This window comes from Sprattus sprattus (assembly GCF_963457725.1).
Source record: "Sprattus sprattus genome assembly, chromosome: 1".
Classification (NCBI taxonomy): domain Eukaryota; kingdom Metazoa; phylum Chordata; class Actinopteri; order Clupeiformes; family Clupeidae; genus Sprattus; species Sprattus sprattus.
The window spans coordinates 25,531,418-25,558,510 of record NC_137920.1 but is presented as its reverse complement, the minus strand read 5'-3'; the positions used below and the strand labels follow the sequence as shown (position 1 = coordinate 25,558,510).

Sequence of the window (27,093 nt, the reverse complement as noted above, 5' to 3'; positions counted from 1 at the left end):
GTCATCAAGTGGAAAATCGCTACCGCTGTTCTTTGCTATGATACATTCTATCTTTTCCAGCAGCTGGGTTATCCGCTGTTGTTCTGTCATGTTCTCATTCTCAAATATGTGATATCTGTTCATACATTTATCTATTACCCACTTCAGGGCACCATCTTCACTGTCAATGTGCTCCTGTTTGCTTCTGTCTACCCCAGTGATCACCACTAGGGTGTGTTCCCAAACCTTCTCCCCAAACAGCCCCAGGTGCTCCGCTACAGATATCCGGTTCTTCTCAGTGAACGTGGCATCAGCTCCAATGACTAGCACAAAAGCATGAGGCCCTGGTGGACATATAGACGGACTCAGCATGAGCTGCTGTTTCTTAAACTCTGCTGTGTCAATCAAAGAGGAGTTACTCCACCAGCTGGGGGTGTCGACGAGGATGATCTTCCTGCCATCGACCTCCCCCTCTCTCCTCATGCAGCTGACTGTTCGTCTCCCATGTTCAGGGTCATGCTGGCCAAGCACAGTGTTGATCAATGACGTTTTGCCGGACTGATTTCCGCCTACCACCACCAGCCGCATTTCTGTAAGAAACCCGAGGAGGAAAGTAATATATAGATATATTATAGATATAGATGTCAATACAATGCTTACATGAATTTGAGACAGACAGACATTGAACAAGGGACTGACAACAGTGGTCGAAATGACAGACCTGCCTTGGCAGACTGAAGAAGCCGCTTTGTCTTGGGCAGAATTCTGTCAAACCTCTATACAAACTCAAACTGATTAATCCCCTAGCAATGGACTCGACAGCACACACAGCAACAAAAAACCTGAACAACCAGTATTCTTTTGGGAGAACCTCACAATCATTTCCACTGAGTGGACTCAAGTCAGCTACAAACTGCAAGACCACAACAAGCAGAGGCAGGAATGTGAACTGTAAATGCTCAATAAACTCAATCTTGGAACATTAATGCTATCATGTTTCACAATACTCCACTTTCCCAGGGAGTCACGTTCTAGGACACGGAGTTCATGTGACATGAAAAAGAAGGAGCAGCATTTGAACTTTGACTTACCTGTTTGTAGATGTTTTTCCTGAGACATGTTCTTTTTCATAGTCCCGGGAATGGCACCAATTGAAGTTTATTTTGAGAAGTTAACGAGATGAAAACATCTCCCATTTACTCATGTACCCAAATGAAAAGGCCCAGTCGAGTCACATTTCAGCTTCTTTTGCAGAGTTTGCTCGTTTCCGTGTCGTATCTGTGAGAAAGAACCCAGAATGAGTCAGCAGTCTCAGGAAGCGCCAGTGTCTACCGAAACCAGACTGACTGCATGTGAGCATTTAATATCTATTTGAATCTTTATGGGTGTGGTCACATATTTTGATTCTTAGGTATGTGGTTATTCCAGGATCAACTCGGCTTCAAGACAATGCAGGGTATCAAACAAATACTTTTCTCTTCATGTGAACATATTACATTTGTAAGTCTTCAAAGGATGGCCTGAAAGTGGTCTCTATACCTTCAAAACTATGTCACATGTAGGCCATAGTCAGTGTGGTGAGTCCTGAAAATGTCAGCTTCCACCTACTTTGTGTCATCATGCAGGTTAGCTCCACCTACTTTGCTGTTGTTTTCAGACATGCTCCTCATTCAGGTCGACTGTTTCTTTAAGGGCCATTTTTCTAGCTCAAGTGCTGCCCAAATGCAACAACTGCCTAGCACCACCTGTTTGTGTCCACACATGTTTACTTTAACTTATACTCACACTTGCATAAACACACAAGAGTGGCACCACCTCTGAGTGTCTTGTGTACACACACACACACACACACACACACACACACACATACCTTATATACACACACACACACACACACACACACACACACAAACACACACAAAGCTGCTGCAGCCCTTCTGTAGTTTATCATCTCCTCCTCCTCCTCCTTCGTCTCCTCCTCCTCCTTCACCTCCTACTCCTCATTCATCCCTTCTTCCTCCTCCTTGATGTGTGTGAGCATCAGAAGCTCAAGGGAAACTGCCTAAACTGGGTGTTGTACGACAACCAGTCAAAGGGTGGCGCTACAACACAGCAGTCCACATGTTTACCTGCAGCTATAGGGATTTTCCCCATTTACTGCAGTTTTAACACCACTGTAGGTGAAACCAGGGTTGTTACATTAGTTTAATATCGATAGAAGAGACTGAAAGACATGGGACCGGAACGTCCGGATTTAAAAAATCAGCACACGAGCACTGACGCGGGAGGACGTACACCCGGAGCATCTACTCCAGCCTGTATGCTAACCGGAGCTGGTTAGCGGGCTGTTCAGTGAGTGATGCGTTTTTTTGTTTCCCCTGCCTGTTGTTCCAAAGTCCTGGGACTGAAACACTCTGGACTACAACGGGGATGAGGGATCTGCCGCAGCCATCTAACTAACAGCCTGAAGCTAAGTCGCTTTGAAAGACTGAGTATAGCGGAGTAGCCGACGAAGGGTACCGAATTGGCATTCAAAAACACAATGAGGAAGTAAGGAAAAACGGACACATCTCTCAAGAATAACAGACTGTGTTAAGTTCTGTGGTGCATTTGAGTTGGCCCTGCGTAGTCATGATGAGAGGGAGAACTCTGATAACCCAGGGATATTCCGTGGCATGGTGGACGTCGTTGCCTCACTTGACAGTTCACTGAAAGAGCATCTCGAGAGCGCGACTGTGTTTAAGGGAACATCCAAAACGGGCCAGAATGAACTTCTTGACTGTATGCTGGCTGTTGTTAGGGAATGATTGACTTTAACCAGAGAGTTATTGAGAGATTTGCAAACTTGAAAGAGAAGAGGGCTACATTTCTTTACAAGTAGTGGGGCCTACTCTTGTCTTGTGGTGGAGGGCTTCAGTAAGTGTGGCATCTTCCCTCTAGATCCCGACGCCATCAATGCCTCGAGGCTGCTACCATCATAGCGCCCAATTCCACCTTGCCACCAAGGTTGGTATCGTGCACTGGGGCACCAGCAACTGAAACGTGCGCAACCTATCGTCCTACCCGCCCTGCTAAATCGTTCAGATCGTCGAAGCCAAGACCCATTTGAGCGCGTGGCGTGTCCAGGCAGGTGGTCTGAGGAAATGTGATAGTCTGAGGTCATGGGTTTGATATCTAGGGGCATGCACCCTCACAAGAGATGTACACCTGTGCCAGTAGTGGAAGTTACTTTGGGATAAAAGCCTCTGCTTAATCATTAAAATGTCAATGTAAAATCGCATTCATCTTTTTTAGCCTTGTTGCGATTCTTCTTCTTTTTCTTTTTCTTCTAATTCTTCTTCTAAAAAGTGTGGGCATAAGTATCTTAAAGGTTCACAGGTCATCCAAAGTGAACAACAATTAAGGACAACACAGTGTATTTACACCACACCAAACACAACACACACACACAATGATAAACTATGGAAGAATTTTATTTTTAATTAATTATTAGCAAACATTCCATCACCAATGACAAGTCAAACGCTCTTCGAGTAAAACAATATAAATATAACTATACCTATCAAAAATATATATTTCATACTCTTTTTGGATATCTAATTATAATATATAAATATACCAAACTTATAGAAATTCATGTTTTGTTAAGGGGTTGCTGAGCTATTCCATTGTAAATGCACACTCTGGTTAACAACATTCAACTCAACTAACATCCATGGACTTGGATGAGTAAATACAAGCAAAAACAATCATCCTTTAAATGTTACAGGATCTTTTTTAAAGATCATTTCGCCATATAGCCAACACAGTTTTCCAAACATGATGAACACCAAACTGACTATATGAAAGAGCTGGAAACAAGTACCTTTCGACCCAGAGTGCATATAAAAACCTAGTTTACTTATCGGTATATGTAATAAGTAATTCGCATGTTATTCATTTTCATAGTTGTCTTAATCTTTACCAGAGCTATATCCAGACATGCTATCCAACCATCTGAGGACCTTTCTTCTGGAGAGTTCGCGATCGTGCTCATCAGATTCAGCTGACGGACCTTGAGTGTTCAAAACAGACAAGAGATGAAGAAAGGAAAATTATTGATTTGATTGAATGATTGATTGTTTCTCCTGGAGCCGCATTTTTCCCAGTTTTAGCCCCACTCTTGTTAAAGGATGTCTGACGCACTTAGCAGGAAGTGTAATTTAACCTTTGTCCTTTACAGGTTGCATAGCCTACTATGCTAATGGTTATCAGTGATGTGTGGGCTCACCTGTGAATGTCTGTTGTTCTGACAGGATTCCCATAAACCTCTCCATGGCCATCACCTCCCGCCTCCCCCATTCTCGCTCGAGCGTCTCCCTCATTTCCTCCAGAGGATCTTCGGGGTTCTTGCTGCGCTCTGTCTGAGGCCCCTCCCCTTCAGCTTGCCCAGAGAGCCCTGCTTCACCCTCACTCTCTGGAACGTGAAATAAAGTGCATACTTGGTAAGGTTCTGGTACAAACTCAGTTTTTGATGATCACTTTAAAATTATTAAGGTTGAACTAGTGTATGATGTCACCTGAAGTAGTCTGATGTGTGGTCAGTGGACCGGTGCACTTTGACCTTTCACCCACACTGGCTTCAGAAGATGGTTTACTGTCATGAACTGATAGAAGAATTTAATAATGTATAAAACAGGATAATTTATGATGCATCAGAACAACACAGTGGTGCCAAGACTCCTATCATTGCTGTTACTTGGCAACTTAAATTAAATAAAATAATTTATGAAACAGTATAACAGGATAATGGGGCCATTATACCATGCAAATCACTGAGGGAACCAGAACAGTTACTCACAGTTAGGAAAATATTCCATGCTTCTACTTCCTTTCAGCTCAGAGGTTTGACTGTACATACACTCACAGTTAGGGGGTGTATTGATGCTGGTATTTCCTTTCACTTGAAAGGTTTGACTGTACATATTTTTGAACATCTCTTCCATCTCTTTGTCCATCCTGTTCCATTCCTGATCTAAGAACTTCACCATGTCAGCATTTGTTTTGTTTGGTTTTACAGTCATCTCCTCAACATTAGGAGTTTGGGTTGCTTCACAAAGACTGAAGAAACTTTTCCCAGCCACCATCTCATCGATCTTCTTGAGCAGCTCTGTGACTTGCGGGCTTTCCTCATCTTGGTCCTTAGACAAGACATGATATCTGTTCCCACATTTCTCTACTAGCCATCGCAAAGGTGCTCCTTCGCTCTCTATGTGTTCCTCGATGGTTGTCTCTCCTAGCAGGTCACCAGATGTGAACAGCACTATGGTGTGTCTCCAGACCTGCTCTCCAAACATCTTCATGTTGTCTTCAGTGATCTTTCTCTGTTCCTCTCTGAAACTGGTATCAGCAGGGATTGCCAGGAGAATTGCGTGAGGGTTTTTACCATCAAGCGTCACACTTTTTCTCAGCTCATTCTTCATCCAGTCTGGGGTGAACTGGGCAGAGAGGTACTTCCACCAGCCAGGGGTGTCTACCACGGTGATATTCCTTCCGGCAACAACAGATTCTCCATCCGCCCGGACAGTTCTTCTCATGCCTACAATTTCCTTTTTGTTCAGGATGATATTTTTTGCCGAGGTTTTTCTGGAGCACACCCAGCCTAGCAGGAGAATCTGCACCTCTGACAGCGGCAGAACCTGAGCTGAGAAGACCCATTTGGATCAACATCATGAAGCACATGGTACTGATTAATGAATAAGAGGCAGGCATGCGCACAGACATTTTGGTGCTCAAACTAAAAAAAGGGCACCCATCGCCAAAATGATTTATGAAATTAAAAATAATAATAATAAACAAATAAAAAACAAAGTAGGATATTTTCAAGTTGGATATTTATCTTTGTTAACAAACTAACTCAAATGATCTCCTGAACATAACTCAGTCATACACTCTGTCTGTCCTTCCTCATCTGTGATGGGCTCCTCTGAACCAGGTAGGGTTTGTTTTACCAGTTGATGGCCTGATCCAAGATAAAAGAGAGCTTCTACCCTGAGCTGTTTGCTGCAGTTCCCTGAACTTCTGCTTTTGGTGTCTCTCTTTTCTTGGCATTATGCTGCAAATTTTGTAAATGGGATAAATCAATGTTGTGCATAATAATCAAGAGTGACTTACATAATACCTGTAAAGCTGACAACACAGTACAAGCATAAGCAGCATTACACTAATACTATACCACAATAAACCGCACCAGATTGTCATGCAGCTCAACTTAAGACCTACTTTTTATTTCGATAATTAGATTTTAAATGAAACAAAACTAGTGAACTTGTCTAATTTGTAGAACAATAAAACAGCCGATACATTCTCTGCCTGCCTGCCTGTTTGCCTGCCTGTCTGTCTGCCAGCCTGTATCTCTCTCCCTCTCTCTCTTCATTAAACATGACAAACATCAGTAAACAGCTGGACAAGGCTTTGAAATCACGGATTTTGTGAGTTTTGTGTTCGTCATCTTTTAGGAAACGTCAGACCAGTTGCGACGTAATGTTTTCAGCGGCGCTAATGTTGTAGTTAATTTATCACCAAACAACGTTGGGGGATTGCACAAACACAATCATTGCCTGTTTGTCGGATGCTGCGGGTCAGGGAAGAAGTAGGCTGCAGCCGTTTGGCCTGGCGCTCAGCACTATATGAGCATTAAGTTGAGGAGGAGGGAGGGCATGGCGGGGGCTTGTGAGCGCCGCGGAGCATGTCGGGCGAAATTCTCACAAGAACTCAAATAAATGGCCTGTCAGATATCAAAACACATTTCGGGGGAATTGATGACAAAGAGAGTAATTTTAATTCTTAAATATTTTAATTCTTAAAGAATTTGGCTCCAGCAGAAGGGGCACTTTTCTCATCCAGGGAAAAAGGGCAGGTGCTTGAGCACCACTACGGGTCTATCTGTGCATGTGCCTGATACGACTAGAGTATGAGGATATTCTTTTGGGTTCCATAAATGTATCATGTTCAGCCAGTAAAAAAAACGTACCTTGTTTAGGCTACTGAGTGTTTCTCTTTGACTCTTGACCCTCAGGCGTCTGGAGCTGGCTTTCACCTGATTCAATTTCCTCTTCTCTTCAACTTCCTTTAAAGCCTTCTCATCAAGTTGAAAATCGCTACCGCTGTTCTTTGCTAAGATACACTCTATCTTTTCCAGCAGCTGGTTTATCCGCTGTTGTTCCGTCATGCTCTCATTCTCAAATATGTGATATCTGTTCATACATTTATCTATTACCCACCTCAGGGCACCACCTTCACTGTCAATGTGCTCCTCTTTGCTTCGGTCTACCCTGGTGACCACCACTAGGGTGTGTTCCCAAACTTTCTGCCCAAAGAGCCCCAGGTGCTCCGCTACAGATATCCGGTTCTTCTCAGTGAACGTGGCATCAGCTCCAATGACTAGCACAAAAGCATGAGGCCCTGGCGGACACATAGACGGACTCAACATGAGCTGCTGTTTCTTAAACTCTGCTGTGTCAATCAAAGGGTAGTTCCTCCACCAGCCGGGAGTGTCAACGAGGATGAGCTTCCTGCCATTGACCTCCCCCTCTCTCCTCATGCAGCTGACTGTTCGTCTCCTAGGCTCAGGGTCATGCTGGCCAAGCACAGTGTTGATCAGTGACGTTTTGCCAGACTGATTTCCGCCTACCACCACCAGCCGCATTTCTGTAAGAAACACGGTGAGGAAAGAAATATATAGATTAAGTATAGATATAGATGTAAATACAATGCTTATGTGGCATGACAATATGGGGAGTAGAGCTAGGACTAACCAGAGCACATGCCCGACTACGCCACCCTGGGAGTCTCGCCCAGGGAAATATTTGGAATCTTGGTGGAATCAAACTAGCCCACTAGGTGCACACAGTTTCGTCAACTGAGGAAGCAAGAGAAGTTTTTCCATAAATTATAAATATATTTTATTTAATTACAACAATATAAAATACAAAAACACACAAATTGGTAATGGTAGGGGACAGACAAGGGAAAACACCTAGTACACAACAGATGAATGAACACAACACAGCACTGGACTGAGGCTTACCAGTCAGGAAGGGTTATTAGGAAGTGGGGTATTACCTCCAGGAGGTCACATCACACGTGCACTGCTCACACCAAATGCACACAAAAACCTAGTGAAAGGTGAATCCAAACTGATCAATACACACACGGGAGATACTACCACCACTAGGGGAGGAAGTATGGACTAACAGCTACCAGCAAAACAGCAGCGCGTTGTCAAGCCACCCAGGCCAATTCCTATGGGAAAGATGCAAGACCATTACCGCAACACAACCGCTAGTAATACATATTAAAAGAAAGAGCAAGGTAACCTACCAAGCACCCAAAGGCACGGGACGCAGGATGACACTGACAGCAGCGACTATGCGTCCGCTAGATAAATAGAGTATGAAAAGTGGGTGAGTAGCTAGCTAAACAAAGCAACTGTTCATGCAGAGCAATGACCCAAACATACCTGAACGTAGCGCACAATGACCATGTAATCCGAAACAGGAGACGGTGCAGCAGCAGGGAACACAACAGGTACCGTGAAATATGACGCATGCACATGGCACCTTGTTGCTTGTTTAGAGGGGTTGGGCCGACAGACAGAGTGCCCCTTCATAACATGCAAATTAGACGGACGGGAAGAAGTAAACAGACGGTGCAGTCATGTCAGCTTTAACCCGCTCTGCTACACTTACATGAATTTAAGCCAGACAGATATTGAACAAGGGACTGACAACAGTGGTCTATATCAGGGGTCCCCAACCTTTTTTGCACCACGGACCGGTTATACGAGGCAATTTTTTTTCACGGACCGGCTTCAAGGTGTAATTTTTCACCACTTGTAAATCATGTCATCCATTCATATTGATGTGAAGGCAAGCGCGAGTTTGATAGAATGGAGTCTATAAAAGCTAACATTAACGTGAAGTGGCGTTAACTTGCGACCAACACCATTGTATTGCGAATGTTAAGTGCATGAAAAATACAACTCACCATAACGCTGAATCAGTGCTTGGTCTCCCTGTGCCGAAGCAGTTTTGAAGGCTTCATTGGCTTATTTGCTAGCTTTGTCGCCACATATTATACAGAGCAGACTTGTTACGTGAGAATCACCTGTTGCGATAAACCCGTATTTTTAGTATGACTTCTGGTATTTTCTGTTAAAATAAGCTTTATGTTTTGAAGGCCGTAGGCTCCTTAGTGGGCCTTTTCAAAATAAGCTCTCCAAAGATTTTAGTTTTGTAGGCTACTCATTTTCGCTAGTTTGCGGGATTCGTTTTGAGTGACGTATCACTTGAACGAGACAAGCGTATTGACGTGACAAGAGGTACAGGCGAATGATACGTCCTAGAAAATCCGGTCATTTTTCTAAATAAAACACCTGTCAGACGCTAATAATGAATACAGCGGAAATTATATAAATTATTTATTCTTTCTGTGCGGCCTGGTAACAAATGCCTCACGGACCGGTACCGGGCCCCGGCCCGGTGGTTGGGGACCACTGGTCTACATGACAGACCTGCCGTGCACACACCAAAAACGACAGTTGGCACTTTAGTCCAGGCAAAATAGCGTTTTACGACAGACTAATTGTCAAATATTTTTCAGCATAGATCATTTCTATGAGGTGTTCAGAACAACATACTAAAATCCTACGAAATCCTAGTTTAGGAAATATGTTTAATTCTCATCAATCTGAGATGCGTGCTAATAATGCATGGTAAAAATACACCTCAAAAATGTATTTTTTCCTTTACTCAACTTTACACAATGAAAGTACCCATGAAAAGTAGGCTATGTATTTTTTTTGTATTACAAGTTTCTTTTGATTTTTAATTTGAATATGCACATGAGCCCCACACTTATTGTGTAGGTCCATATGCAGAAACACCTTTCATATGTATGACAAATACATCGGCCCAATCTTCATCCAATCATCCTACTGCCAATGAGAGATGGCAATGTTGCTTTTAGACTGGCCTCTAACCTGAAAACTGCCTGGCTTGGTAATACCTGCCAGGGGTATGGTGTTTCTGTCTATGCAATCAGGACATATTCAATAAGCATGTATTCACACGTATTAACACGAGTTCCTCACAAACTAGCAGCTGCTTACTATATGTACCTTACCTATACCTGTGTAAAGAATGCTGATATGAAAAACAAGTAGTCAATATGCAAGCTGCCAATTGAATGGTAATTCAAGATACTCTATTGGGTTTATGTATTTGTAAATCTGCCTCTGAAAGAGCCAGTGCCTCACCAGCCACGAACCTCACCGCACGTCACTGGTCTCTACTTGAACCCTCTTAAATCAGATGATGTCATGTGTCAATAAAAAAATCTTCATATCATTTGTTAATGCTCAGTACACTAAATCTCGGAACATTAATGCTATCATGTTTCACAATACTCCACTTTCCCAGGGAGTTGAGTTCTAGGACACTGAGTTCATGTGACATGATAAAGAAGGAGCAGCATTTGAACTTTGACTTACCTCTTTGTCGAATATGAGTTTCCTGAGACATGTTCTCATTTCATAGTCCAAGAAATGGCACCACTTTAAGTTTATTTTGACAAGTTAACGAGATGGAAATTTCACCCATGCACCCAAATGAGAAGGCCCAGACGAACAGCACATTTCAGCTTCTGGTGCAGAGTTTGCTCGTGTCGGTGTCGTATCTTTGAAAAAGAACTGCAGTGTCCACTGAAACCAGACTGACTGCATGAGGGCATTTAATATCTATTTCAATCTATCTGCTATGGGAACACATTTGGATTCTTAGGTAGGTGGTTATTCCAGGTCCAACTCCATTTCAAGACTATGCAGGTTTTTAAACAAATACTCGCGGTTTATGTGGAAATATAAAACTTGGTGAGACAGCAAAACAAAGGATGGCCTGAAAGTGGTCTCTACACTTTCAAAATTATGGAGGCCAAATGTCAGCTCCCACCTCCTTGCTGTTGTTTTCAGACACGCTCATCATTCAGCTCAACTGTTGCTTAAAGGCCATTTTCAAACTCATCTGTTACCGAAATGCAACACCTGCTTGGCACCTTTGATAGTCCACACATGCATACTTTAATTTGCACTCACCCACACACACACACACAGATAGACACACACACACACACACTTGGACATTTCAAACTGACGTGCATATAGGCCATCTCAGACCTCCCTCGCCCTCCATCCCCTGGCCTTTTAGGAAGTGTGATGGTTAATGCTTTAGAGTGCTCCTATTGGTCAACAGGTAGAGCAAGGGGTTACCATAGATCATCACTTAGATACCTAATCAAATATACTAAAATATTTTGCTAAATTATTGCAGTGTAAAATGTAAGATGCCACGTCGCTCTAATCAGCTAATTAACTCAAAACACAAGATAAGTATGTTAGTTTATGCACTCAATACTTGGTCGGGGCTCCTTTTGAACAAATCACTGCATCAATTTGGCAAATCAAAACAATTGGTTTGTGGTTGAAGAAAAACTTTGATCACCAAAATCAATAAAGTTTATCTCATGGAAGCCATCTCACTAACTTTTCGATGTGGACCGATATAAATATACGTATATATTTTTCTCTGATAAGGTCTCTGGAAAATCCCATTCATTTCGCCCTCTATGAGACAGAGAATTCACAAAGTGCATACACAGATGTGTTTATTATCCGGTCATAATCCTTGAACAGGTTTCATTAGCTTTTGAACAGGTAACATAATTACAACATGATTTGAACCTGTAAAGCACCCCGTCATACTCACATTGCAGTGAGCATTTGCACAGATTTAAAAACGTTATTTGTCAGTGAATGTTGAACTGAATTGAAACCGTACATGGATTTGAGACATCCATATAAATGGACATGGCAAAGTGGCCCAGTGACATTCATTGCCACAGTCTGAATGAAAATAACTACTCCCATAAATTATGTGCAACAATCAACTCATTAATTTAAAAAGCATTGCACTTCCAATAAACTCATTGGATACAGATAATTAAGCTACTGGACCCGTTTGAAAACAACAAACTGTTCTAGCATATCATAATAAGATGTACAAATCACTACTAAGAGGAAAAGGCCATTTCAATGTGGTGCTAGCAAACACCAAAGCACCCCTTATTGTATGTTCAGTACCAAAACACCTATTAACAATTAATAGCAGCGCCTCCGAAATATAGAATTCAGCTTACATCTTAATTACCATTCTGTGCAATTAAAAAAAAAGAAAAGTAAACAGCATCAATGCTATAACTATATCTAATTCTTAGTGGGAGGTAATATTGTTGCAAGATTAAAAACGTGGCCAATTAAAACGTTGTATGCGGTCCAGTGCAAGAACAGTGTGCTTTTGGTGGCAGTTAGGATGCATGAAGTTGTTTTACATGCTTGAGAATGTGACATGTGTATGCGCCTCTGTATGTACTGTAGGTGTGTGTAGTGCTTACGCAGGTATCTACACTGCGAGCAAAGAGGCCAAATGCAGAAAAAGGATTGGTCTGCAGACGCTGATTGGTCGGAGCTGACACACAGGAGATGCTGATTGGTCCGAGCCGACACACAGGAGACGCTTGGTAGTAACGTATATGATGTTATAGGATGTAATTAGTCTCACTGAAGCAGACACATCTTAGCTCTTAGCTCTTAGCCTCTCACTGTGTGGCGTGGATGGAGAATGTGGACAGCTTTGAACATGGAGGCTTGTCAGGGGCAAGCATATGAATACCAACTTCACACCGCCATCTTGGGGATACTGAAGGCAGCTAGTTGCTTTGTTGTTACCTCTTATGATCTCTTTGGTAAATGTAAAGGTCTTGATGAGGGCTAAAAAAAATGCTACTCTCGCTTACAAACGTTTCCTGCTTCTGAGAGATATCTGAAGTGCTCCAGATTGTGTTGGTGCGAACAGTCAGCTAATCTTATGAAGCTGTCTTTGTTTTGGTGAATGATCCTGTGCCACGCGTTTGCCGTGTGTAATGCGTAGCCTTTCTGACGCAGTGATGGTTTGTGGCATTAGGTGTGTGGTACAGGCTCCTCAAGAGGTCACCACTGCATAAGGCGTGTGGTACTGGCCGCCACTGCATTAGGAGTGTGGTACTGGCTCCTCAAGAGACCTCCACTGCAGAACTCCTATCATCTGCCCTTACTATGCAGTCTGCATAGGCATACAATGTTTGCCATAATGAGTGTGTGTGTGTGTGTGTGGTGGGGGGATATACACTGTATGCCATAGTGTGTGTGTAGGTGTGTGTTTGTGGGATACACTGTATTCCATAGTATTCCGTGTGTGTGTGTGTGGTTGGGGGGGATATACACTGTATGCCATAGTGTGTGTGTGGGTGTGTGTTTGTGGGATACACTGTATGCCATAATGTGTGTGTGTGTGTGTGTGTGACATACACTGTATGCCATAATGTGTGTGTGTGTGTGTGTGGCATACACTGTATGCCATAGTGTGTGTGTGTGTGTGTGTGTGTGTGTGTGTGTGTGTGTTTGATCATTTTCCACTGGACAAATCCACAGTGCTGGAACTGCGGCCTCTACTGTCCCTCAGCCTCCTGCCAGCTCCTGGACCCTGAGAGGGGGACTGAGGGATAGGGAGGGAGGGAGGCAGGGAGAGGGATAAATAGGAAGGGCAGAATCAACAAACATGTTAATTGTGGCTGATTTTTGGTATTGTTTCAGAAGTGACAAAACCAGGTGCTTTGCAAGACACAACAACAGAATCATTACCAACTTCCACTAAACCAGAGCTACACTGCTGTGGCGTACAGTGACCACCAGGGGGCGCTTTACCTGAAACGGTTCTGAATCGTCTGAACGGTTCAGGTAGCTCAACGAAGCCGCTCTCTTCATTCTGCACAAACAAACACAATGAATGATACAATAAGTTCAAGGTATTTGGAGCTGTTGTCCAATGAATCGTGGAATATTAAAGGAGAATTGATTGATATGTATTGATGATATGTGACTGGGTGTTGGTTCAGCTCCTGACGTACTGTGGGTTGCGGGGCTCTGGAGGGATGTTGCCCTGCAGTTTCTTCACCAGCATCTCACTGCTCCTGCGCAGCACGTCCCTCAACTTACCCAGAGAACCACTCCTCACCATGGCACCGCTGCCATCCTACACACACACACATACATACACACACACCACACACACACACACACACATACACACACACACACACACACACACACGTCATACACACACACACGGACCACACACACACCACACCCGTACAAACACATACACAAACGTCACACACACACACACACACACACACGAAAAAATACGCAAATCCACACCCATTAAATCATATCAATAAACACACACCCACACCTCATATCACCCGTGCAGATACACACACACATACACACATCCATACAAACACTGAACACATAGAAACAACTTCTGACTGAAGGCTCACATACGAAATAGAAGTTTACCTCCAAGTCTCTGAATCTCTTTAATATTTACGTATTGACGTATACACCACACTAGGGTTTTTGCTGTTGTACCAGTAGAATTATCCCACAGTGGGGTTGCTGTGGTTGCAGCAGGAGCGGATTATGCAGTAACACATTTGCCCAGCAGGGTGCAGTAGATGTCAGGTTGTCCACATAGGGGCTTGCAATAGTTTATTCATCATTCTATTGTTTGTGTTCATGGGAACCTAGTTTCATAATCTCCCTCAAGGTTATCTCTCAGGAATCAGGATGAAAATTACTCTATAACACACAAACATGCACACACATACAAACATGCACACGCACACACACACACAAACAAACACAAACATGCACACACAAACACAAACATGCACACACACACACACGCACATACTGAAGTAATGTTTAATGCATGGTCCCCATGCAATTCCCATGCAGATTCCTCATGCAATCAAATTCACGTGTACTGGTATGTGATGCACAGTCAAACCCCATTCATCTCACTGCCAACATTGAAATACATTTCCTTCATTCTAACTCATTAATTCACTAAATCTAGTCGCAATCTCATTTGCAAACTGCCAATCCCCAATTAAGAATGAGTGCTTCGAGGTGTGTTTGTGTGTGTGTGTGTGTGTGTGTGTGTGTGTGCGTGTGTTAAGAATGAGTGCTTTGGGGTGTGTTTGTGTGTGTGCGTGTTTGTGTTAAGAATGAGTGCTTTGGGGTGTGTTGTGTGTGTGTGTGTGTGTGTGTGTGTGCTAAGAATGAGTGCTCTCTGGCACCTTTCCTCAATAAGGGCCCCTGGCGCATTTACAGGGATCAGTCCTTGCAGCTCAAACGCGCACATAGACCAATTAAGGATTAAAACAAGCACTGCTCGTGGGTCAAAGCTTTATGTGCTGCCTGATGGAGACAGAGGTAAGACTGGAGGGGAAAACGCATGTGGCGCTGTAGGAGGAAATTAGGTCAGCTTGTGTGTGTGTGTCTGTGTTTGTGTCTGTGTGTGTGTGTCATTTTAGCGAGGAGAGGTGGATAGAGGGGGAGGGAGAGAGAGAGAGAGAGGGTGTAAATAATCTCGTTCAGAAAGTCACCTTGAGATCAAAATATAGTATTTCCAGCTGTCATGAATATAAATGTTGCTAGGCCACCATGTGCATGCAGTGTACTGGAAAATTAGCTTAGCTGGAATCCCACAAGTGTGGTCTCAAAGCATATTTCTGTTTGCACATTAAAAATGACATCATTAAAAGGACTCAAAAGAGAGGGAAGATGTGAAGGAGAAGGAAGGTGAAGGCAAGAAGGGGTGCCAGCTTCTGAGATTGAGAATCAGCACTTCGAGAGTGAGGGAAACAGAGACAGAGAGAGTGATGGGTAGAGATGAAAAGAAAGATGGAGAGAGTGATGGAGAGAAAGAGGGAGGGAATGATGCTCCTCAGCATCACACACCTGACACAGGCAGAGTTGAGGCCCCAGGAGAAGAGGAGGATAGATGGTGCAAGATAAACGACTGAAAGAGAGAAACGGAGAAAGAGAGAAACACCTAAGAATGGAAGACATGGCGAGACGGACGCGAGCAAAGGGCCAAGAAAAAGAGCAGGATGGCAGCAGGAAGAGAGAAAGAAAGACTGATGGAAAGATAAAGATAAAAAAGGAAAGCGAGAAGACACCAAATTGAAATTTAGACCAATGTTTATTGACCAATGTATATTTAATGTTTAGAGAGAGAGAGAGAGCGAGAGGGAGGGAGAGCGAGAGAGACAGTTGTGACATTGTAGACAGCGCTGCTTCATACAGTGCCACATGTGCTATGAATACTATGCGTTATTTGTTACTTCACTGGTACTTTATTTAATCATGAGCACCTACTCCACCCTAGCGACTGCAAAGGAAATAGTGTTAAGATAAACCCCACACTGCACAAGCCAAGAGGAGCACGGGGAGAAACACAGTATTTACAGATCAGAGGAAAATAATCAAAAGTGCTGACACACACTGTAGCTCACACACAAATGCGTGCACACACATACACATACTCTTTCTCACACACATACACACACTCGAATAAACACAATACAGTCTTGAGTGACCTTGTGTTCATTTAAAAAAACAAAGAGATAACATTCAGGAAATGCATTCAAATGAAGACAACGCGGGTTGCAGAGTGGCCACCATGGTTTGTTTGTTTGTTTGTTAGTACGCCATCAAGTTTTTTTTGGTAGGTCAGCAGTTCTAGTGAAAGCAGGAGGCCTGTTTGCTACTGTAAGCGGTTACAATGGGAAGTCTTCAGAAGAGCTCTAGCTCTGCCCTTCCGACTCCAGGCACGTGCTTTCTCGTTGTGGACACGATGAATGAGTACTACTCGCCAGGGCTGAATGAGCGGGCAGGAAATGCCTTTATTTATTTTGTACTGTTAACAGTTCTTTCCCTTTTAAATCCTTGGGACAACAAAGCCCACAGTACTGAAATATGACTGGTAGTTAAGAAGTCTGAAAAGTTCTGTGTAAGCAAGTAGTTGTGTGTGTGTGTGTGTTTGTGTGTACAAACTCTCTGAATATATTGGTAGAGTAAATCACTTCAAGCATTAAACTGAAACCCTCTGTCTTACTAACCTTGGCCCCTCAAGAGTGAGATACAGTACAGACGCTGGTCATCTGAACCCAACCAGAACCTCTGCAGCGCCACTGTAAATCTGACCCAACACACTTAAGGTGTGGTTTTTAAACGAAAAAACACAAACCCAACAACCGCGTCTGTGAACAATGATCATAGGACACTGTGCTCGTCCACAGACTCTTCCTTATTCAGTCTGACCTGCTCAGTTCCCCCCCCCCCGGGGCGTCATATATGGCAAAGCCCCGAGAAGAACGTACGGTAATCTCTCACGTGGAACGTTGATGTAATCTACGCTAGTCTAAAAACCCTAACAGACATGGCATGCTCTAACGTTCTAACGTTCTACCACTAAACCCATATCTTTGCTCAGTAAAAGTCCCCGGTTCCGCAAAGTGCCCATTTGCTTACTAAGAGCAAGTCACATGACAAAGACCAGTACTATTCACCACATTACACTTGTTACATTTACACTAGGACATCTGGCTGTTATATAACACAGACACATATTCTATTTAATAGCAAAATAATAATAATAATAATAATACAAATTAAACACTGTTAACAAAAAATACAGGGTCAAATTATAGGCACCTAGGTAGTTGTGTCCTGTTCAGAATGAATTGTGGACAGTAAAATACAAAAAGAAACCTTTGAAATCCATCAAAACATGAAACAAAACAAAACTGCCTGCAGCTAAATATCAAAGTGTGACTGAATGAAAAACACATGGTCCTCTCCTTATTCCCATCCAGGATATAATATTTAAAAAAAATGGCCATTTTACAATTTGAGTGTGTAGTTCCAGACATGCATCCAGACATGCAGTCATGCCTTTGATTTGATTGTAAAGGTTTAATTACAAATCAGACTGCTGGTCACTATGTATTGTGTGAGCAGACTGCTGGTCACTATCCCTATGTATTGTGTGAGCAGACTGCTGGTCACTATCCCTATGTATTTGTTTGTGTTACTTTTGATCAGAAAAAACAAACACGTAGCACATTAAACGCATAATGAGATTATTATAGAGATTATTAGGGGATTATTTGCAATAACACAGGCTTCTTTATCGTACCCATACAACACCTTTGGAATGCAAACCTAACCGTACCACTCTTGACAACAAAAGTCTGCATACAGCAAACTCAAACACAAACAAAAAAAACTTTCAGTAAAAAAAATAATTGAACATAAGGCAAATAACTAGGTGAACATTACACACAATCTGTTTTGGGGACAGGGGGCGTGGGTGATATATTAGGTCACTGCTAGTGGTTGGCTTTGTGTGTGTCTGACATGCACTCCACACACATGGTGGTCCAACATCATCACATGACATTACAGAGCAATCAGGAGTGTGTTATTATAGTCCTCTACAGCATGATGCAGGTACATTAGTTAGCACACACAGACAGAGAGAGAGAGAGAGAGAGAGAGAGAGGGAGGGAGGGAGAGAGAGGGAGGGAGAGAGAGTGTGAGAGAGAGAGAAATATACAGAGACTGAGAGAAAGGTAGGGAGGAAGACAGAGAGAGAGGAATATAGAGGTACAGGGAGTGACAACAAAAGAAAAGAAAGGAGGAGAGCCAGAAAGAGAGAGACAGAGAAAGAGAGAGAGAGAGTGAGAGAGAGAGAGAGAGGAACAGAGAGAGAGAGGAACAGAGAGAGAAAGAGAGAGAGGAACAGAGAGAGAGAGGAACAGAGAGAGAAAGAGTGAGAAAGAGAGAGAGAGAGAGAGAGAGAGAGAGAGAGAGAGAGAGACAGGAACAGACAGAAGCCCCTGGCCCCACCCCACATGTTGATCTGACAGGCAGGAGCAGCAGCATCAGCGGTCTCAGACGCTCCTCTCCTTTCATCTTAAGAGGTTTTCGGAGACGGGCGGACGGCCAGGAGGAGGAGGAGGAGTAGTAGCGGAGGTGCAGGGAGGAGGCGGAGGAGGAGACGCATGGACACGACACACACCATCCCTTTTGATTTGACTGGAGTGATTGGAGTTTGATTTGATTGGTGGCGGGCAGAGTGAGAAAGAGGGAGAGAGAGAGACTGCTGGCTTATGCCTAATGCAGAGAGAGAGAACAACAGAGAGAGAGAGAGAGAGGAACAGAGAGAGAGAGAGAGAGAGAAAAACAGGAAAAGAGAAAGACACAAAGAAAGAAAGAAAGAAAGAGAGATAGGGACAAAGAGAGGAGAGCGAGAGAAATAGAGAGAAAAAAAGAAGGAGAGAGAAGGAGAGAGAGAGGGAGAGAACAAATGAATCACACATCAAACAGAGCAAGGAAATCAACACAATGCATTACCACCAGATCAATGACATAGAACAAAGAGACACACACACACACACACAAACACACCCCTCACCACAACACACCCCCAAGCACCCACTCCTGAGGGAGCTGACCACTGCATAGCCCTAATGGCTGCATTGATCAGACCTGGATTCATTAGTGAAGCAGCGGCCAATACTGCTACTTATAGTGAACATCTACAGGGAACATCTTCGTTTATGGAAAATGCCTCTGATTGTTCTCATCTACAGGGAATATCTTCGTTTATGGAAAATGCATTTGTTTGTTATCATCTACAGGGAACATCTTCGTTTATGGAAAATGCCTCTAGATGTTCTTATCTGCAGCATTCGTGTACAAACTCTGTTTGTGGCATTATATAGTGGGGGGCAAATCTAAGCTGTTAGCATGACTCAGTAGATTTTTTACGCTGAATCATGTTGACTTGAGCTTTAATACGTTCCTGACCATGCATATAGGAGCGTGAGGATTGACTGAATGACTGGGGCTGAGTGATTGGAGGTGACAGGGTCGGTTCTCCTGGCAGCTGCCGTTTGCTATTCACAGCACAGAGTCCGAGGCCCCGCCCTGTCTCCACGGAGATGATGAGTCAACCGGTGAGGGCGTCGGTGGCCAGTTGGCAAGAATGGGCATGGAGACGGAGACGGAGACACACACCTACTTATCCCCCTAAATAAATCTGTTCATATAAAAATGATTCCCTGTGAATAACTTCTCTTATAACTAATGACTAATTCTTGACTCCCTCTGAATAACCTCTCTTTATAACTTATGAATATTTCTTGACTCCCTGTGAATAACTTCTCTTATAACTTATGAATACTTCTTGACTCCCTGTGAATGACTTGTGGACATCATGTCTCTGGACATATTATCTCCAGCTGTGAAACGCCATTGATGCAGTTGAACATACCTTATATCTTATGAATAATGATTGACTCCCTGTGAATAACCTCTCTTATAACTCATGAATACTTCTTGACTCCCTGTGAAAAACTTCTGGACATCATGTCTCTGGACATAAGATCTCCAGCTGTGAAACGCCATTGATGCAGTTGAACATACCCTTCATTAAAAGATTATTCCTAAGTGCAGGGACTACAGATGCATTCATCATGCGAGGAATTCACACACTCACGGTATACTGCCCATGTAAACAGTGTCTGCTCTGCAAAGATCAACACTGATTCGTTTGTGAGTTAGTCTGGAAGACAGTGTGGGTTGGGCAAGGAGACGTGAAGTCAGGGTACATTAGAGACGCTTGATATTTTCCTGCTGGATGATCTTATAATGATAGTGATTCCATTTAGGCCTGCAGGGTATTTGCTTGTCGCCTGGGAGATGATGATGAGTCTGCCAGCGAAGGCCTCTGAGGCCAGTGGGCGAGAACTGGGCACACACACACATTGACGTACACACCAGCCTACACACACAGGCATGCACACACACACACACACACACACACACACAAACACAGCCCTGCAAAAGCAGGATAACTCTACCCTCTGTCCCTGCCTAGGCATGCTGTATATGGGCAGGCATCTCTCCTGAAGGGTGGTGCACAGATATGGTGTGTGTGTGTGTGTGTGTGTGTGTGTGTGTGTGTGTGTGTGTGTGTGTGTGTGTGTGTGTGTGGGTGTGTGTGGGTCATGAAAAGTAAGGTAAGAGTTTGTGCTCTGTTTGGGACATGCGCATCTCTATCATCAGTCTCTCTGGATGACCTGTGCCAGACAAACACATCTAATGGAAAAACGCATTTAAATGATTTGATCCCTAAATGATAGCTGAGATTTCAAATGAAGAGAATCAGCAAGCTTGCAGTGCAGTGGTTTGCGGATGAGGCCAACACAACAAAAAAAAAGAGAAAAGAAGTGAAGAGGAGGAGATGAAGTGGTGGAGAGAGATAGAGAGAAAGAGAGAGAGAGAAGAGAGGGAAGAAGAGGAACACTGACGCAAACGAATGCAAGGCAGCTGACTCCAGGCAGACAAATGCACCATCAGGCCCAGTGCATGCAGTCCATCAGTGTTAAAAATGACAAGTTAGCCACTAATCATTATGACTCGTTGCTCTCCACGGCAACAGTGGAATGCATTATGCAACAATGTCCTGTCTACCTCCTCACTGCCATGGTAACACTGTCCGGCAATCGCAGCCAATGGCAACGCAGCAGGACAATGGAATTTCAAAAACATTCCGGTCTCTAAGACGTCAAGGGGTCATGCTGGGCCCAGCAACATGGAACGTTAAATTGGAGTTATGGCTTATGCATCATACTGCAGTCACAAGGCGAAGGAAAAGAACAGAGAGAGAGAGAGGGAGAGAGAGATGGAGAGAGAAATAATGGAGGAATGACAGCATTCACTGTTATACAACACTATTCCCTAATTTGGAGTGTTTCTGAACTGCAGACACCTGCCACTTATATGTCGGTAAAGGACTGAGTATGTGAAAATATCAGTATGAAAAAAAAAAAATACCAGTAGTCTCTGTTTTTAACTTACACAAACATACCTGACTGACCAAATGTGTAACACACTTGCAAAATTACACGAAATTAACACACATGCACACACATACACAGAATAGTATTATCTACTGGCAATTTGGTAATTTGGAGTGAGTGTGTGTGTGTGAGAGTATATATATATACTGTATATAGATGTGTGTGTGTGTGTGTACAAAAACGTGGACACAAACGAATGCTTAATCTCTGAGGAGTTATTTGAGTGTCTGATACGGTTTGTCATGTGGGAAGAAAGTAGTTTGCAAGATGAGTGTGCGTTACTATGCTGTTACTATACTATGTGACTGTGTGTATACTTTTTACTATGCATGTGTGTGTGTGTGTGTGTGTATCCTCACCCCGTTCCACTCCACGCTGCCCTCGTCTCCAGCCTCTGAGCTGCTCTCATATTTGATGCTGGAGAGACTGTCTCTGCTCCGCCTGCGTTCACGATCTCCCTCTCCATCCCTCAGGACCTGACACACACACACACACACACACACACACACACACACACACACACACACACACACACACACACACACACGCGCGCACACGCACACAGAAACACATACCAAAACTTTAGATGTCACTATTGGCCAGAGAGACACTCAGACAGATGGCAAGAGAGAGAGTAAGCAAGAGAGAGAGAGAGCAAGAGAGAGGGAGTGAGTGAGAGAGAGAGACAGATAAAGAGAGAGAGAGAGAAGGGGGAAAGAAAGGGAGAGCAAGACAGATAGAGAGAGGTAGAGCAAGAGAGAGGGAGAGACAGAAAGAGATACATCAATATGGTGAGAGAGAGAGAGAGAGACAGAATGAAAGAGTGACAAAAAGGGAGAGAGCAGGACAGACCTGTTTACGGGATCTCACTGCACACTCGTCCAGGGTCTCGGCTGCCTCCATCTTGCCTTGCCGGCGGTACAGAGCACTCAGGTTCCGCAGCGTGGTGTTAACAGTGGGGCTACACACACACACACACACACACACACACACACACACACACACACACACACACACACACACACACACACAATCACATTTAATTACACAAATCTGTAAACAAGTCTAACCTGAGGGAAGTTTGTATCTATCCATAGGGTGTGTGTCTGTGTATACAGGCTATTTGTGTGTTAGTATGTATGAGAGCGTATGTGTGTGTGTGTGTGTCTGTGAGAGTGAGATAGAGAGACAGAGAGAGACATAGTGTGTGTGTGAGAGTGAGTGAATAGAGGCTGTTGTGGGACAGGGAGGGGGGATATGGAGTTATCTGTCCTTCCCAGAGGGGTGAAACATTCTCTCACATTCTCAAAACAACCACCACATTATGACCAAGAAACAACTACAGAAATAGCTGGTCTATTCCACAGGCTGTGTAAAGCCACGGAGGGTGTGTGTGTGTGTGTGTGTGTATATGTATGTGTGTGTGTGTGTGTTCTTTATTTATTTCTGGGGCCTTCTTTTAGATAGGAGTGTGGAGAGAGACAGTGAATACATGGGAGAGAGTGGGAGATGGGGAGTGGTATTGGGAAATGGCCGTAGGTCGTATATGAACCAGGGTCCCTGTGGGCAGTTGGACAGGTACGTGTTTGGGATGCTACCGCTAGTGTAAGTGGTTTAGTTGGAGGCTCACTGACTCACCTGCTAACCTTGCAGGCCTTGTACCAGCCCCCATACTCTCCGTAATGAGTGCCTTCACCCAACCTGCCCTGGAGTCAGAGAGGAGAGTAGGAAAGATGGAGAGAGAGAGGGGGAGGGAGTCAGAGAGGAGAGTAGGAGAGAGAGAGGGGGAGGGAGTCAGAGAGGAGAGTAGGAGAGATGGAGAGAGAGAGGGGGAGGGAGTCAGAGGGGAGAGTAGGAGAGATGGATAGAAAGAGGGAGAGGGAGTAAGAGTGGAGAGCAGGAGAGAGGGGGAAGGGAGGGAGTCAGAGGGGAGAGTAGGAGAGATGGAGAGAGACAGGGGAAAGGAGGGAGAATACGTAACAGGATAAGAAAGAGACAGAATCAATTGGAAGTTGGAGAGTGTGGGCGAGTTATCATGACAGTGGGAGAGGAGATAAAGAATCAGAATGAATAAAGAGAGAAGCAGAGGAGGAGGGAGAGGAAGATAGAGAGAAAGAGGAAGAGAGAGACAGAGGGAGAAGTGTAAGAGAAGAGAGACAGTAATGAGCAAGCCATAGAAGGACAGAGGAACCGAGTGAAAGGGGGAGAGTGAGAAAGAGAGGATAAGAGATTATAACAAGGGAGAGCAGAACAGAGAGGGTGAGAGCGAGTTATAGAGAGAGGGATAGAGATGGAGAGAGGGTGAGAGCGAGTTATAGAGAGAGGGATAGAGATGGAGAGAGGGGGAGAGAGAGATGGAGACTGTTGGCATTAAAGAGCAGGTAAAGACACTAATGAGCAGACTGAGGGAGTGGGAAAGCTCTCAGCTGTCAATCAAACTGTCTGAGCTAGACTCAGAAGCCCACAACACTGCAGCACTCACCCTTAACAAGTGGCTGCTTAGTATTCCACAGATCTTTAACTTTCACACCTCTGTCTCATGTAGAATCAGGCAGTCACACACACACACACACACACACACACACACACACACACACACACACGCTCACAGGCGCACAAGCACACACACACACACAAACACACACACACACACACACGTGCACAGGCACGCACACCATCACACACACAGGCGCACACACACACACACACATCACGCACAGGCACACACATTCACACACGCACACAGGCTCACAGGCGCACACACACACACATCACACACACACAGAGTAGCTGGCACAGCACTTACTTTGCCTTCCTCCCGCTCCTCGGCATGCATCCAGATTGGCTTATTTTCAGCTACAGAGACAGAGAGAGAGAGAGAGAGAGAGAGAGAGAGAGAGAGATGAAGAGATAGATAGAGACAGACAGAAGGAGAGGAGAGAAGAGGAAGAGAGATAGAAAGAGAGAAAAATCAAGCGATCATCACACAATCCCAAGGCTTTGCTGTGTTAAAAAAAGTACTGCTCCTTTCTTTTCCTCCTATAGGAGGTCTAGACTCCATAAGCCACATATCCTCCGCCAACCACCTCCTCCTCTATGCCACCTCCTCCTCCGCCCCCCCATCATCTATGCCTGACTTCTCTAAGGGTCCCTTCAGCTCCGTGCACAGATTAACACCATGAGGTCATTAACTCCACTAAGAACACCTATCATGTATGACATTAAAGGGTGACACTGTACGCCTGAAACTTCCGTCAGCAGCTACCCTGGTTTGCTACACCCTCTGACTCCCCACTTCTCCTGAAGTGTAGAGTATTTAGGAGATTTAAATACTGCGTTCAGTTTAGAGTAAATCAATATTTGAGGCTGCAGTGGAATTATTAACACACAGGAATCAATAGTGAGTGGGATTATTTCACATAAATCAATAGTGTGTGGGATTAATTCACAAGAACAAATAGTGTTTGGGATTATTTCACATGAACGAATAGTGTCTGCCCTTAACTGCCCTTCATTCAGTGGTGGTGAAAATCTAACATCGATGTCCCCTAGAGATGACGGCTTCTCTAGAGATGACTGTTCTGAGATCAGATGTGAAAGAGAAAACGTGAAACCAGGGAGGACTGGTCATACTTTCGATGTGAGAGACAAAGTTGAAACCTTGTATGATTTTGCATTTTATTGAGAAGAATCTGGGTTTAAATCAGAAGGTGCGATTACATTCATGCATGAAATAAAAACAAAACAAAATTTGTAAAATAAAAAAATAAATCAAATGACATACAAACAAATAAAACATGGCAAAAAAAGCACACAATGGACATTCAAATTTGAACAGAAGTTTGGGAGCTTGGCATCCCCCATAGCAACAGCTGTGGCTCAAGATTGTTTGTTTGTTTTATAAACAGCAGAGAACAAACATGTCAGGGCGACACAAAAGTATATGTGCGTTACAAACAGAAGGCAATGGCAAAAGCAGAAGCACTCAAAGCAATAAACGTGGCAGAAAAACAAACAAACAAAAAACAGGATGAAAACATGAAATCCCTTGCGCTCTCACTCTCTCTCTCTCACACACACACATACACACACAAACACACACTTTTCTTGCACACAGTTACAATGCTTCACAGCGCTAGGTCAGTATAATAGTGATTTTAATTAGTTAGGAGGCAAGCTCCATCGTAAAAACCTCTAATACAAATCCCACCTACAAAACACCTCTACCATCCACCCCATAATATGCCCGCACACCTTTTCCATGCCACTACAGCCTCCCTCCATTCCTCACCATCACAACAAGATGGCATGACTGTGCATAATTCCTTTTCTTTCTTTCCTTCTTTTTTTTTTTAAAAAGACTGAAACATTTGTCCCAATTTATGTCTTTCGCTCTCTCGCTGACTGGTTCATTAAAAACATTAGTGTTAAAAAAACAGACAAAACACTTCACAGCGTTGACAGCTTTTTTTTTTCTCCCTCCCTCTTGCCTTCATTCCTCCCCAGGACGAGGTTAATGCGCAGAGCTACCGTTGCTACGGTTACACCCCGTCAAGTGGCGTGACTTTCTTTCTTTCTTTTTATCTGCTCGTGCTCCTGTCGTCCGTACCTTGAGCTGCATTTTTGTTTGTTTGTTTGTTTGTTTGTATAAGAGATTTATGTGAAGAAGGAGGTGATGGTGGCGTAAGAGAGAGAGAGAGAGAGAGAGAGAGAGAGAAAGGTCACAGAAGAAGTCAAAGGTCAATAAGGTCAAAGGTACATTAGATCTGTGTGCAATACCAGCACTAGGGACCCATCACATGCTTACTCTAACCCTCGAACAAAAGGGTTTTAAAGTAGATATGACAAGAAGAGTATGTCTGACAGGTACCAGAAATAGCAGAAATAGGAGAGGTGAGGTGAGAGGAGAGGGGAGGTGAGATGAGAGGAGAAAGGGGACGGGAGGGGAGGTGGGCAGAGGTGAGGAAAGGAGGGGAGAGGAGAGGGGAAGTGGGCAGAGGTGAGATGAGGAGAGGAGAGGAGAGGAGAGGGGAGGTTAGCAGAGGTGAGATGAGGAGAGGAGAGGGTAAGGTGAGGTGAGGTTAGGAGAGGGGAGGAGAGATGAGGGGAGGTGAGGGGAGGTGGGCAGAGGAGAGGAAAGGAGAGGAGTGCAGTAAAGTGGAGAGGAGAGGAGCGGGGACGAGAGATGAGGAGAGGAGAGGG

The 27,093-nt window shown here is 44.0% G+C and overlaps 1 protein-coding gene across 2 annotated transcripts in view; it reads right to left on the bottom strand.

The window, feature by feature from the left end:
• Nucleotides 1–11,691: 11,691 nt before the first annotated feature.
• LOC308374912 (kinesin light chain 1-like) overlaps nucleotides 11,692–27,093 on the bottom strand; it is a 41,447-nt gene continuing 26,045 nt past the window's right edge. Inside the window, exons 10-16 of one of the 2 annotated variants that reach the window (XM_080850884.1) lie at nucleotides 24,698–24,747; nucleotides 23,530–23,597; nucleotides 22,744–22,852; nucleotides 22,251–22,367; nucleotides 14,017–14,141; nucleotides 13,814–13,874; nucleotides 11,692–13,604 (exon numbers count right to left, since the gene is read on the bottom strand). In XM_080850884.1, the coding sequence (XP_080707010.1) occupies nucleotides 13,515–13,604; nucleotides 13,814–13,874; nucleotides 14,017–14,141; nucleotides 22,251–22,367; nucleotides 22,744–22,852; nucleotides 23,530–23,597; nucleotides 24,698–24,747 (620 nt within the window). In that variant the 3' untranslated portion in view covers nucleotides 11,692–13,514. Of the gene's footprint in view, nucleotides 13,605–13,813; nucleotides 13,875–14,016; nucleotides 14,142–16,627; nucleotides 19,139–22,250; nucleotides 22,368–22,743; nucleotides 22,853–23,529; nucleotides 23,598–24,697; nucleotides 24,748–27,093 lie in introns of those variants that run through there. The other variant, XM_080850885.1, reaches the window with a different exon arrangement.